The sequence below is a fragment of the Phoenix dactylifera genome, chromosome 8 (genome assembly GCF_009389715.1).
Source record: "Phoenix dactylifera cultivar Barhee BC4 chromosome 8, palm_55x_up_171113_PBpolish2nd_filt_p, whole genome shotgun sequence".
NCBI lineage: Eukaryota > Viridiplantae > Streptophyta > Magnoliopsida > Arecales > Arecaceae > Phoenix > Phoenix dactylifera.
In genome coordinates, this window is record NC_052399.1 from 22,060,997 (window position 1) to 22,076,145 (window position 15,149).

General features: G+C 37.4%; 1 protein-coding gene across 1 annotated transcript in view; it reads left to right on the top strand.

Annotated features, from left to right (window-relative positions):
* The first annotated feature begins 1,960 nt into the window (after positions 1-1,960).
* Positions 1,961-15,149, top strand: part of LOC103718658 (transcriptional elongation regulator MINIYO) — a 14,281-nt gene continuing 1,092 nt past the window's right edge. Inside the window, exons 1-8 of the mRNA XM_039129258.1 lie at positions 1,961-2,399; positions 2,507-3,365; positions 4,547-4,656; positions 6,347-6,531; positions 9,473-9,578; positions 9,655-9,915; positions 10,627-10,815; positions 12,387-14,720. Of these exons, the coding sequence (XP_038985186.1) occupies positions 2,136-2,399; positions 2,507-3,365; positions 4,547-4,656; positions 6,347-6,531; positions 9,473-9,578; positions 9,655-9,915; positions 10,627-10,815; positions 12,387-14,720 (4,308 nt within the window). The 5' untranslated portion in view covers positions 1,961-2,135. The remainder of the gene's footprint in view (positions 2,400-2,506; positions 3,366-4,546; positions 4,657-6,346; positions 6,532-9,472; positions 9,579-9,654; positions 9,916-10,626; positions 10,816-12,386; positions 14,721-15,149) is intronic.

Genomic DNA, 15,149 nt, shown 5'->3' on the forward strand with positions numbered 1-15,149 from the left:
GTTTGGTTAAACATGGGAAAAATGGCAGTTTTTCAGAGTGCTTATGTTTGGTTGACCATCCACTTTCCTGGAAAGTTATGTGTAATTCCTATTACAACCTTAATAAAAATTATATCTTTAATGCCTCTTTAATGTTGAATGATCTTTTTGGAAAAGAAACAAAGATGGAGTGATTCTCGCCTCATGGGAAAGTTACTTTCTCATCGGAAAGACTTTTTCATGAAATGTGGGAATCATATTTCTATGGGAATACAACTTTTCTATCTCTCTTCTTTGAAAACTCCAACCAAACAAGAGGCATCTCATTACTTTTCCGTTGACCACATTTTCCCTCCTTCTTTTCCCGCGAACCAAAAGAGCCCTAAGGGCTCGTTTGGTTCGCGGGAAAAGAAGGGGGGAAAGTGTGGTCAACGGGAAAGTAATGAGATGCCTCTTGTTTGGTTGGAGTTTTCAAAGGAGAGAGAAGGGAAAGTTGTATTCCCATGGGAATGTGATTCCCACATTTCATGGGAAAGTCTTTCCCATGAGAAACATGGGAAAGTTACTTTCCCATGAGGCGGGAATCACTTCATTTTTACTTTTTCCCAAAAAGTCCCTTCAGTATTAAAGAAGCATTAAAGAGACATTAAAAACCTAATTTTTATTAAGGGCATAATAGGAATTATATATAACTTTCCTAGGAAAGTGGATGGCCAACCAAACATAAGCACCTTGGAAATTTGTCACTTTCCCATGGTCAACCAAACATGCCAAAAATACTTTCCTAGGCATCCTCTTCCTAGGAATTTGTTTCCCAGGAATCATATTCCTAGGAAGGAAAATGCTTCCCGCGAACCAAACGAGCCCTAAGAGTTTTAGGGGCTAGAGTATGATTGAACACCTCAGGTTCCTATATATCACAAAGCAATCCACATGTAGTGGCGTTACATATGTAGCTACAAGAACAAGTTCAATGCATAGCCCCTACCACAAAAGCAACGGGGCCATGCAGAATTCAAATTTAGATTAGTGGAGGATAATTGAAAACTTGGACAAATTTTCTTCTTCTTTATTCTAGCAAGGTTATGCCTATAGCCAACTCAAAACAATTGAACCAAGACTTGGTTTTTGCCATCATGGAAACAAAATTTTACACCATTCTACTAAAGGTTAGGGATGATCAAAATCCATCAAGGAACATACGACTCTATTTTTTCACAATGAATCTTAAAATTCAAAAAGGACTATATATTACTGAGAATTTTTTGCATGAATACCTTCCTAAATATTGAATTTTATATGAATACTCTTTCAAAATTGATATTTGCATATATACTCTCGTAAAATACTTATTTTATTGTTCTACTCATTTTTTTATCGTTGTTAGTGCATATATACCCACGTTATCTAACGTCATTAACAAATTAACGATTTTAAATTAAAATACTAAAATATTTTTAATGGACGGATATGCAAAAAAAAATTTATAAGACGATCGTGATGAAGTACAAAAAAATAATTTTAAAAATTTATTTTATTTTTAATTAAAATAAATATGATTTTTATTAATAGTGTTAGAAGAAGGAGTATTTATACAAAAACAGTGTTTTATAACTGTATAAAAATAAATATAAATTTTAAGAGGATATTCACGTAAATTTAAATTTTTAAAAAAGTATTGAAGCAAAAAAAAACCTATTACATAATACATAAAATTAATACTGGCACGATAACTGAAAATAGTATATTTTGAGAAAAAATGATAGATAACAGGGCATTGATCTCAAATGTCAAATACTGCAAAATGAAATTTTTTTTTAAAAAACCTATTATTTGATACATGGACATCCATGGCGACTAAAAAATAATATTTTCACCGACATGACCATCAGTCGTTGCACTGTAATCCGAGGGAAAGGCGGCGTTCTTACCAAGGGATAACGCCGACTCTCCCGAGCGGAGGAGAAAAAGGGAAGGAAACCACGCTTCAAGAAGTCCCGAAGGGGCCGCGCGGCCGTTCTCGCCTCTCCCTTAAGTCCTCGCACTGCCGCACGCGCCGCCATGTCGTTGCCACATTCTTGAGAGCATAAGACGCGATTTCTCCTTCGGGAAAAAGAAAAAAAGGCGAAAAGAACCGAAGGGAACAAAAGAAGTCGATGGAAGCGGCGGAGAAAGCTAAGAAGACGCGGCCTCCTTCTTCTTCTTCCAAGAAGAAGAAAGTAGTGGAGATCAAGGGCACGGCCGTCTCTCTGAAGCAGAGAGTCGAAGAGCTCCACCACGCGCCGGGCCTCGTCGGCAGCATCGTCGAGAAGGGTTTCCCGTCGTCCGATGACTATAAACCCCAGCAGAAGCCCCCGGTCTCCTTCCCCCAACCCACTGTCCTTCCTTTCCCCGTCGCCCGCCACCGCTCTCACGGCCCGGTACAAATCCCTAACCGCCCTCCCAAACCCCCCAAAAAATCCTTTTGTTTGTTCCAATTTTTTCTTGTCACCGACTCACTAACTAGTCCTTTTCCTGAATATCCCAGCACTGGGCCCCGGCGAGCTCCTTGCCGGATGCCGCCGCCGAGGACGGCATGGAGGAGGACACGGATGAGACGAATTATGACCCGATAGCATCCCTCGCGAACCCTATCCAGAGGAAGGAGAAGAAGGGCTTGGACTTCAGCAAGTGGAAGGAACTCATGCCAGAGAATAACGCTGATATGCCTCAATCAAAGAAAAAGGAAACGAACGGCATTGCAAGAAAAGCAGGAGAGGTGAATGCTGCTAATAGAGAAGAAGCAAAGAAAGAATCTTCACCTTTAACTACTTCACCTCCCGAAGAGTTGCTGCGCAGGAATTCCCAGACTGAGCACACGACCAGAGTCGAGCAAAAGCCCAGCAATCAGGGATCGCCGTCTCTCATGGATGAAACCGCTTCAAGAGCCGAACAAAAACCTGTTCCCATGGGTATCGAGTTTGAAACATCAGTACCTGGTGGTCGGGGGTCTCTGTCTCTCATGGATGACATTGATGCGGAGAATCTTGATCGGCTGAAGCAGATGTCAGCGGACGAGATTGTGGAGGCACAGGCGGAGATAATGGAGAAGATGGATCCTTCCCTGATAGAGATGCTAAAGAAGCGTGGGCAAGACAAGTTAGGGAGAAAGAAAGGTTCTGACTTGAAACGGGAAGGGGGATGGCATGATCTGGGAAGTGCTAAGCCAGTTGGAGGTGGGAAGAGTTTGACATCGGCTGTTCCTCCTGGTATTTGGCTCCCATTCGGTGAACATAGCAACATCTCATGGAAGGTTTGGAGAGAGAGAGTTGAGAAGGTTAGGGGATTGAGGTTTTCCTTGGAAGGAAATGTTATGGAAACTGATTTTACTCAAAAACAATATAATGGTAAGCTTTGTATTTTTATTACGTCGAAAGCATCCTTTGTCTCATTTTCACACTCAATTGAATATTTGTAATTGACTTTACATTTCCTTGCGAGGATTTTGTTATCTAGAAAAGATACCTTATATATATAAACTAAGGTAGCTATGCATTAGCGTTTAGAGAAACAGACACTTTACCTTGTGTTGATAATACTTTATTTAGTCCATTCTCAATAAGATGTTGCGAAATGGTGCTGATTGAAGCTGTGGGCATTGCCATTTGATGGGATTGGTGGTCAGTCTAGTTATAGCTTTGTAGTTTATACTGACATGCCTCTTTTTCTGAGTGGGTGAATTTTTGGTTTTTTTGGACTTTGTCACTTTTTTTCTTGGCACATGACGTGTCCACCATGTTTTTAAAGGCAATTAACGGCAACAACAGAGTATAAGACATTGTAGTACATTTTCTGTTTGTTATTGATCCTTTGTGCTGGTGGAGCATTTGTTTCTTCACTGCATATGCTTATAATTTATTGGCATTCAGTGCCCATATCGCTCTTTTTAAAGATTGCACCTCTGTTTGCTTGGGCCATTTTCATAGAATTTGTCGGCAAAATTATGATTATTTCTCTTTCACAAATTATATGTGCATATCACATCAGACAGAACGTATGGCCAGCAATATGCTGCACAGGTTTTTTTTTTGAGGATTTGTAACAGTGGAAAAAATTGTCTGAAGATACCCAGAATGGTTGGTTCTTATTGGTGGATGGCTGTCCCTGGGTCCAGCTCATATTCTATTTGTCCCACTGCTCTAGTTTCCTTTTTGTTTGATGTCAATTTCCTCTAGTGTGGAACCGCTACCGTGAGTTGGTTGTTGTTTTCGTTTTCATCCCTTCTACTTTTTGCATCTCCTTTGGAATGTTTGATGATCTTGGTTGCCTTCAATACGACCCTGTTCAGTCATTTAGCAAGAAATCATCCTAGATTTAGTTCTCCGAGAAGTGTTATTTGGCACCATGCATTATGCTTTATATCATGGATTTGTTTCTCTCAGCAACAATGATGAGAAAGGGACATACTGAAACTTTGGTTGGTTAAGCATGTCCTGACATTTTCTTTTCTACAGCCCATGCATACTCGGGTTTTGCTTTACTTGATATCAATAATTTTTCCATGTAATGGTGGTTGTTTCCTGTGTAGGTCAGTATAATGTTGAGAATGTAGCTGAACGTGACTTCCTTCGAACTGAGGGTGATCCTGCTGCCGTGGGATATACAATTAATGAAGCAGTAGCACTTATTCGGAGCATGGTCAGTTTTGCACTTATACAATACAAGCCATATATGTTTTACTTGCATCTTACTGCCTAAATAGCCCTTCCCTGTGGATGATACAGTAGATGATAACATGCATTGTTGACTGTCTACTATATGAATATGCTAGTATGCATTCCATAAATGGAATGGTAGTTTTACTTCTAAATCCATGGTTATGAGGGATTGATTACCAACTCTGACATGAACCATGATGGTCAATGAGAGACATTTTATTTGAGCTTAAAGCAGAAAGGACATTTGCACCAGGTTTTGTCATTGTTGGTCCCCTTTTCAGTTGGTTCCTCTTCATGACCACATGGGCTGGCTTAACTATTCTTTTTGTGACAAATATTTGGGTCGTTTAGCAGATTAAGGTGACTTGGACATAAGTTTTCCTTTTTCTTCTTCTCTTCTCTTTTCTTTCATTCTATTTTTTTAGAGAATGGGAAGCAAACCTAAATTTTTAGGGTGTCATACAGAAGTACTCCATTGAGTTACAAATATCGGTTAGATTTTAACTGCAACTAAAATAGAACATGAATTGATGTTGTGAATGTTCAAAAAAATTAAATGAGGGGTTGTGTTGCTAGAAATAACTAACACATATACCTTGACAAATCACATGCCAACTTGCCAACCTTATGTTCTATCTCCTAGTCAATATTCACTATAAGCTGTTGAAATAAAAACATTGATTTCTGATATCATTAACTTATTTTGACATTTCCTGATTATAGTACCTGGAACACCTGGTTCAAGCTGTTTGGACCTGACACCTTTCTGACTGTATTTTTTGTCTGGTTTTATAACAAATTCCCATATGGCTTTGAGTGCTATAGTTCTCGTGCAAGATATTGATGCATTATTTATTCTATCCGTGGTAATGTCAGACCATAGTTGAAGTCTTTGCAAGATATAAGAATCTCCATCATTGAAGATGGTTGATCAATGAGTAGGTGATGATGATGATCGAAAAATTCTTTGCCTGGAAAAAAGTTAGATGAAAGGATATAGCTTAGTTTTTAATCAGAAGCTGGGTGGGTGGAGGATTTTGAAGGTGAAAACCAAAGAGGGATGGTGCCTTCTGTAACATGTGATTGACATTCTTCCAAAAGCAGCTTATTGGACTTCATCGTCATTTCATGGCTCAATACCAAAGCTTGTCTTTGAAGAATCATAACCCCACCAGGGATGTGTTCTTTTGTTGGACAGTGATTGATGAAGAAGGTTAATCATTATATGTGCATCTATCTATTTACCTATTTATACGCAAAATCCATCTCATCTTGTACCTCATATGTTCTTTGCTTTCTTGAAAATAAAGGCATATTTCATTATCCACACAAGCTGCGACTTGGTTCAGGTTGTATGAATTTAGCTTAGTTTCACTTTCATTCTATTAATTTTAATCAAAAAACATGCTTTAACTTGTCATTTGCTGACAAATTACCATCATTTTCTGCATCTTATAGTTCTAATGTAATACTGGAGTTAATCTACGTTCTATTTATTTTTTTAATTAACAGAATCATATCCTATTTTGTAAATTGACCAATTTTTCCTTTTTTGATGATACATATTCTACACCTATTAATGCATGGGGTGTCAGCAGTGCTGTAGTATATTCTTCTCATATATACCCTCAGATGTTCATGTTTTTCTCAAGCCTGTGTTTAAATTTCAGGTACCTGGACAACGAGCACTTGCTTTACAGCTGCTTGCTTCTGTTCTTAACAAGGCTTTACAAAACTTGCAAAGCAAGGATTCTGGGTATAATATGGACATGAATCCTGTTGACAGATTGGTTGATTGGCAAGCTGTTTGGGCTTTTGCCCTTGGCCCTGAACCTCAACTGGCTTTATCACTTAGGTAAACATCAAACAATTTTTCATGTTACTGACAATAGCTTGTTCAGCTGTTCTACTTCAGGTTGCTGTCTTTTGAGGTTTCACCATGATGGTTGTTGAGAATATGACAGGCTATGGAGAATGTATTGACTTGTTTTTTTGGAAAAAGTATCAATTAGATTTTTTTTTCCTGCTTTTTGATGGTTAAGGCTTATAGTTGACTCTTCTGCATCCGTTTATAAGTTATCTTTACTTTAGTGTCTGAATATATTACTCATATTTTTTTCATCCTTTTGGTGGTATTACTTCATCCCTTCTAATTTCTGTTCTAAGTAAATTCCTTCAGCAACTCCTTTTATATTTTAACTATGACAACCTGTCCCCCACCGGCTGATTTTAGCTTTTTCGCAGATTTCCTTCTCAGTTACTTTTGAGTGTTTACCAGTAATACATATCATCACAAACTGCAAGCATAACCACAAAGTTGTCAGGGCTGTCCCCAGGCAGATGGGACTTCTTAATGTCACTCTAGTCTTAACCAATCATATACATTATTATAAGCTTCAAGCATAGCCAAGTATGTCAAGGTGATCACTGTGCAGAAGGACTCTTGAGCTTCTTGGCACTCCCTAGTAGTCTAGGTAGCAGTGCTTGCAAGCAAAATTGTGTGTGTATATATGCATAAGAAAAGGATTGAAGTATTATTAAGAGCAAATCTTAATCTGTTAATTTGCCAGTTTCTTCATGAAAATATTATCACCCTAAAGTGACAATACACAATGAAAGGAGAAAAAAAAGCTTTTGTTCTGTTAGCACATCATCATCTAGAACACTTTGACTACCATGCATATTTTACAAAGTCTAGAAAAGAAATTAACATTATTATCTTAGAAAAACAATTAACTAGTGCAGTTTTTACTTTCAATTAACAATTACATATTATGAACGTGGAATGAAACTGAAGAATTAAGAATTAAGATAATAATTACATATTATCATAGGAAAAGAATCAACTGCACTGAAGGATGTCCAATTAAGAATTCAAATTTGTGTAAATTATTTCCTATATTTCTTAGTTGAATCGGTAATGGCATCGAATTTGAACTTTAACTATGTCAACTAGATTTACAAAATGAAACTTATAGATCTGACTTCTGAGCATATTTTAAGCAAAAATATTTGGAACAAGAGGAAAGTAAAAAGGAGAGGAAGAAGTGGTAAAAGGAAGAAGGGAGAAGGATGTATAAAGAGGTAGAAAAGGTGAAGAAATAAAAGAATAAAGGAAATACTTTAAAGAACAATCCATAGGATGAAGGCCATAGCATTAGGAGAATTGAGCAAATTATAAACAAACAGGGAAAACAAGAGGAGAGACAGCTTTGCTTTGATTGAATAAAGCAAGGTTAAAAAGGAGAAAGAGGAAAGCAGGAGGAAAAGCAGAAATGGGTAAGAAGAAAAAGAAATTGCTGGAGTTGATATTTTAAAGAGGAGTGGTAGGTTAGGAGGAAGAAGAAAAGTATACATTATTCTATATTGTTAAGTGTTTGTATACTTTAGTATATAATATGATACATATGCACATGTACACATGGAGACATTCATATATATACTTAAATACCTTATAATGTCATGATCAAGTGTCTAAAAGTGTTGGCAGTCCAGAATTCCTGAAAAATGAAGTGCATATGTAACTATTAGTTGGACCTGTAGTGGTTGCTTAGACCAACCAAACATTAAGTGAGCAATGACTGTGCTGCCTACTGTAACCAGGCACCTAGGTGCTGTTCTGAGTACGATGAAAGTGACCTCATTCTAGTTACATGTGTTTCATTAGTTGCTGGTCTATGAGGCATTTTTTCCCCTTCATTGTTTTCTTATATATGTATGTCACCTAATGCTAATCTCCATGGACTTCTCTAGCACCCATTTTTGATACACCAATATGTTTTTCCTTCAGTATAAGACTTGTATTTCAAGGATGACTTATACCAAACACCATTTGAGGCCATCATAATTTGTGCGTCCAATACAAGATCAATCATATTTGGAAGGTAAGTTTAACACAAATGTGCAAAACCTGGAGGGGTAGAATCACCAATTATATGAAAGATTAGAAAAGATTTTAAAGACAATAATCAGAATAGCATGGCAAAGTGTTTCTAAAAGGATTGCTTCAGCAAGTATCATATGAACTTGAAGAGAGGAGTTTAGGTGTTAGCTAAGTATAGAAGGCAAGTTTTTTCTCCCCCTTGTCTTTTCTCCAAATGGTGGAGGAATGCAGATCTAATTGTACTACAGGAATTCTTAACAGCATCTGACATGTGGTTTACTAGCTTGTTAAGAAGTCCCAATATTTCTAGAGATATAGGGCTTTCATTGTTGTGGTTCTTGTTGTTTGTTGTCGTCATCATTGTCATTGTTGTTGTTGTAGGTTTTGGGTAGTACATTTTGATAAATGAGAAAAATGATAGAACCGATGTGTGTGGCGAGATTTGTTTTTTCTTTTCCTTCTCCCATGATATATGAGGAGTTCTTTTATGGTAATGGAATTTATGTAAACAATATATATATATATATATATATATATATATATATATATATATAATTCTCCTTTATCTATCGATGTGTTTTTCGCAGCAATCTTACCTCCATGTGCTTGTGGCTTTTCATTTATTCCATTCTGTCATGCTTGCAGCTTCTAGCTTTTATATTAAAATCATTCTCTCTGATTGCATAGTTTATAAAGCTAGAGGATGTTGTTATCTTAGAAATGCAATTATTATAAGTGCTCAGAGTTGCTCTAAAATACAGGATAACTATTATAAGTGCTCAGAGTTGCTCTAAAATACATATCCTGGAAAAATGTTTTGTTTCATGAAGACATTTGTATCTTTCTATAATGAATTAATAATTATATATGTCTATATGTGTTCACAATGCTTGATTTTTAAGCACACCTACAGGATTGCTTTGGATGATAACCATGACTCTGTGGTTTTGGCTTGTGCCAAGGTGATGCAGTCAATATTGAGCTGTGAGATAAATGAGAATTTCTTCAATATCAAAGAGGTAGAACTTATCTTATCTGAAGGTTTACTTTTAACTAATGTTTCTTGTTAATTTGACTTATGCCTTCTGTTTCCAGAAATCAGCTACTCATGAAAAAAATATTTGCACGGCTCCTGTATTTCGGACGAGACCTGAGGTTGATGGTGGTTTTCTTCATGGTGGATATTGGAAGTACAATACAAAACCTTCAAATATAATTCCTTATGCTGACAAGAATGAGGATGATGGGAGTGAGGGGAGACATACCATCCAAGATGACATTGTTGTGGCTGGACAAGATATTGCTGCTGGTCTCATTAGGATGGGAATACTTCCAAGAATTTGCTACCTTATGGAGGTTGGCATGCTTATGGTCTTTTTTTGTTTCTGTTTTGCACATTGCAGTTTAACTATCTATATATGTTATCGTGAATGCGTTATTCTGCTAGTTCCAGTATCCCTTTATCTACTTGGTTTATTTCTAATGTATTCGGACAAAAATTTAGATTTTTCATTGAACTCATTTGGATTTGGACCAACGAACTCACCTGCACCTTCATTGGAAAAAAACTCATTTCCATGTCTTAGTATATTTGCATTTCCTGTGTTGTGATTATTTGGGTTGTTCTTAGGCCTTTTCCTGTTAGGGAACTTGTATATTCTAGTTGTGTACATGCTTAAAAAGTTAATCATGCCATCTAGGTTGTTTTTGGAGAACTATTATTCAGATTGAGACCATTTGAGACTCCATTTTTTGAAGTCAGCTTGAATGTTTTTCACGGTCCAAATGGTTTGGCCATTTATAACCAACTCATCAGTTAGGTAGTTGGTTTTAGTGGTTCTGTTACCAAAACATCTTCTTAGTTTCAGCAAGTCCCAATTTGGGATGGAATTTAGCTGGTACCATTTAACAGTGTTTCAGATGCATAATGAGTACTTCACAAAATAAATTATTCGACTAAACTTGGCATGGTTGAACAGCTTTTATATTTCCTTTTTTCACTTTATATTTGAAAAACCTGTACTTATTAACCTGAGTGATCGTTTGAATATCATTCTTTTGATCCAGATGGACCCTCTTCCAACTTTACAAGAATGCCTTGTCTCAGTACTTGTTGCTTTAGCCAGGCATTCCCCAACATGTGCTGATGCTATTATAAGATGTCCAAGGCTTATTCGGACCATTATTGATATGTTCACCAAGCAAAGCATGGTGGAAATTCATCCGTCTCATATAAAAGCAGTTATTCTTCTAAAGGTTAACTTCTGCCCTTATTTTATGTATGATCTGTAAAATAGCATTTGTTGTTATAAACCTTAGATTCTGCTTTGAATTATAAATAATGTGTCATATATAAAATTTTCAAGCATCATGGTGAGTGATGCGCATATGCCCTTGTGCTGATTTCCATCTGTAGCTTTTGGAACTCTGGAGTCATGCTAGTGTATATGCAGTAATTGCCCTTCATTTTTACTCATTGGTGTATGTTCCAGAATGAATTTCTGTCATACTGTTGCCTATTGGATATATGATGTGGCTTACTGCCATAGTTTTGTTGTTTTGAAGGAGTTAGCTTTTGATTGTGCTTGCTTTGAGTAGAATCCAACCAAACCACTCACCAAGTGTAGGGCTCTTTTGTCCTTGGGATTACTTGTACCAGACAAAGCATGCCTTCTTCCGAGAACTTTCACTAATTCATTTGGGCATTTGTGTCTGGCTGGAAACAAATCTGATGCTATATGTAGCTTTAACACCTAATCTGGTGCTGGTCCCAGGAGTGGCCATTGCATGATACAGAAGATGCTTAAAACCAAGCCTGCTGTTTATGCTGAAGTTTTATATGCACATTAGTGGCAAGACTCTTGAAGCAGTCATTAACTTGTGATGTCGTTTATCCAAATGTGGAGATTGGCTGTGGATGAGAATATCTACGGCAACATCTCTATAAGTTTTTCGGGACATGGAATGATGATTTCAAGTTGTAATATCATCAACTTGAGAAGCAAGTGTTGGAGCAAATGCAATATCTAATCAGAGAATTAACCTGATACATACATTTGCAACCAATATTATGCCACCACATTAAAAGGTGCATTTGTAATGAATGACAGAATACGAGTAGGAACTAGACTTGTTTACAGTCGTCTGTGCTTATATCTATAAGCTACTGCTCTAAGTCAGAATCATTATGGTTTCATTGCAAATTCAATTTTATAGCTGGTTATTTCAGTCAAGTTTGTTGCATCTCTAACTTAATATATAACTTTTTGATGCGACTTATTAGTTCCCAGAATTCCTTACCGGAGCTCTTAGACTGCTTGGTACAGAAAGTTTGATCAGTAAATGTTTTTCTTTCAATAATTGTTGACTATTCCTCAGATTAGCCTTTGAGCTGCACTAGTTCCTGCATTTCATTTATTTTTTGAGATGACTGGTGCATCATCATGCCTATGTGTTGTTTATTCACTTTCCTTGATGCTCTATCGTAATGACTAAATAAGCGCTGCAGTTATCATCCGTTCAAACTATGTGACTGTCTAATGATTGTACCAATTTATTTGAAACAAATAATAACAGTTACTTTTTACTTATGTGAGCCGATGAAAATGTATGACTCAAGTGAAACATTATACTTGCATATGTCATTAGTTCTGAGATGCTCTTAGTGTCAGTTCTTAAAATCAAAGTTTGCTTTATAATATAGTCTGTTCAACAAGCTGCAGAAATGGCCTTATTATTGTAGGATCTGCTTGCTTCCCTGTATTTGTAACAAATGAAGCTTTGACATCAATTCTTAAATTACTGTATGTTGCTTTTCTTTAATATAGGTCTTGTCTCAATCTAGCAAGCAAATCTGCTTGGATTTTGTGAAGCATGGAATTTTTCAGCAGGCAATGTGGCACTGGTATAAAAATGCATTTACCCTTGAGCATTGGATAAAGTCTGGAAGGGAACATTGTAAACTCACTTCTGCCCTGATGGCTGAACAATTACGCTTATGGAAGGTCTGTATTCACTACGGGTTTTGCATAAGATACTTTGCAGATTTTTTTCCTGCCATGTGTTTGTGGCTTAGTCCTCCTACATTTGACAAGCTAATTGAAAACAATGTTCTTGGTGAATTCACTTCCATTACAAGAGAAGCATACCTTGTCCTAGAGGCCCTAGCTCGAAGGCTACTGATCCTTCATTCAAAGGAGCAGCTTGAAAAGCAAGCCTTGGATTTTTCTGATGATAACGTGGAATATTGGTCCTGGAGTCATGTAGTTCCAATGATTGACTTAGCTTTAAATTGGTTATGCCTAAAGAATATTCCATACATATCTTCGCTTATTGGAGGCCACAAGAGTAGGAACCATGTGCAAGATGCATCTGCAAGTTGTATGCTTTGGGTGATTTCAGCAATTTTGCACATGCTCTGTAGTATATTTGACAGGATTGCTCCAGACGATGCAAATGATATGAGTGGGACCTATAATCATTTGCCATGGTTGCCCCACTTTGTTCCTAAAGTTGGTCTTGACATTATTAAAAATGGATTTCTCGACTTCTTGGGTTCAAACAACACGGGACTTGAAACATTTCCTACTGAAGGTGGATCACTAGCAAAGGGTCTTTGTTATTTAAGACAACAAAATAATGCTGATGCATCATTTGCTTCAGTAAGTTGTCTTCAAGGATTAGTTAGACTGGCCCTTTCAGTTGATAGATCTGTCCAGAGAGCTAAAATCCCAAATTGTACTCAGGCCCCCCAAGTATCTAATTCAGGAATGGCTGATAAGATTTTAGAGGAAGGTATTGTTAAGTGGGCTCAGAATGATTTGACAAGAGTACTGACGGCTTTCATGACCTTGGTCTCCTCAGCATGGCCTGTAGTGCAGTCTGTTGAGATGTTCAGTAGAGGAGGACCTGCTCCTGGGACAGGATTTGGCTGGGGTTGCTCTGGTGGAGGGTTCTGGTCCATGAATGTTTTGCTAGCACAAGCAGATGCACAGCTGATCTTGGACTTGCTTAAAATCCTCCCCGCTTTGCTTGAGAATAACCTTGTTCTTGTTGGAGGCATGAAGCCTGTACTTGACAAACCTGCTGATGCATTGATTCTGCAGAGAATCAGTTCTCTGCTTGGAGTGTGTTTGGTTGCAGGACCTGGAGACCGAGTTGCTGTGGAGAAGGCATTGGATATTTTGCTCCAAGCTCCTGTTCTTAAGTATCTTAGCTTCTGTATTCATCATTATGTTCATCATAGTAAGGGTCTCAAATCATTTGATTGGCAATATGGTGAAGGGGACTATTTGCTTTTCAGTGGGATTTTAAATTCTCATTTCAGGAACAGATGGTTAGGTATCAAGAAGAAGTCATCTGAGAAAATTGATAGAAATAATCATAGCCAAGACATATCTAGAAAAGGTCATGCTCTGGAAACAATACATGAGGATGTAGAGCAAACAGAAACAACTGTCAGGTATCCATATTGTAATTCGTTGTTTGTAGAGTGGGCACACCAGAAACTGCCGCTTCCTGGGCATTGGTTTCTTAGTGCAATATGCAGCATTGGTGAGATAAACACGAGGACCCCTTCAACTGATGTTCTTGATCTAGCCAAAAGTGGACTCTTTTTTCTTTTAGGTCTGGAGGCAGCATTCTCTTTCCTATGCTCAGATTCTCAAAGCTCTCCAATATCTGGTGCAACTTTGGTTTGGAAATTCCATGCACTTTCAATGGCTTTGCATGCCAATATGGATGTTCTTGAAGACAAGAGTAGGGATGTTTTTGAAACTTTGCAAGAACTGTATGGGCAACATCTAGATCAGTTAAGACAAGAAAATATTAAAACCCTGCTTGGCCAGAATGAAAAAATCCAAGTTTCGTCAGCTACCTTGCCAGAAGCTCAAGAGAATTGTAACCTAAAATTACTTAATTTCCAAACGGAAGTTCACGAGAGCTACAGTACTTTTGTTGAGAATCTCATTGAGCAGTTTGCAGCCTTATCATATGGTGACGTTATATATGGCCGGCAAGTAGCACTTTATCTGCACCGTACTGTTGAAGCCACTGTCAGACTTGCTGCATGGAATGTGCTATCTAACACTCATGTCCTCGAACTCTTGCCTCCTCTAGAGAAATGTATTGCTGAAACCGAGGGTTACCTCGAACCTGTTGAGGTACTGCTTCAAACTATTAATTTTCTCATGTTGTGCTTTATTCTATGGTTAATCTATACATGGAGTATGCAATTTAGTAATATCATGGCTCCCTGTTGCTTTTGTCAATTCACACTGCTACGTTACATATCCTATCATATGCTGAGCTCTTTAGCATATATAGCAAATTTGGGTTTCTGCAAAAAATGCCTGATTTTCACAGAAAACAAAGTAATACATTTGAAATAGAACATAATAATTGATGTAAGTAGATGCAAATAAATTGTGATATGGTGAACGGATGCACCATATAAAGCCAAGATGGAAGACTTGAACTAACTTTGAGTAGGCCTAGATTGTTAACTTGTGGATTAATAAGCTTGCACTTATAAATACAATTCTTTACCAACATTCAAGAATGCAGCTACAGTTAAATGCTGAATGTTATTA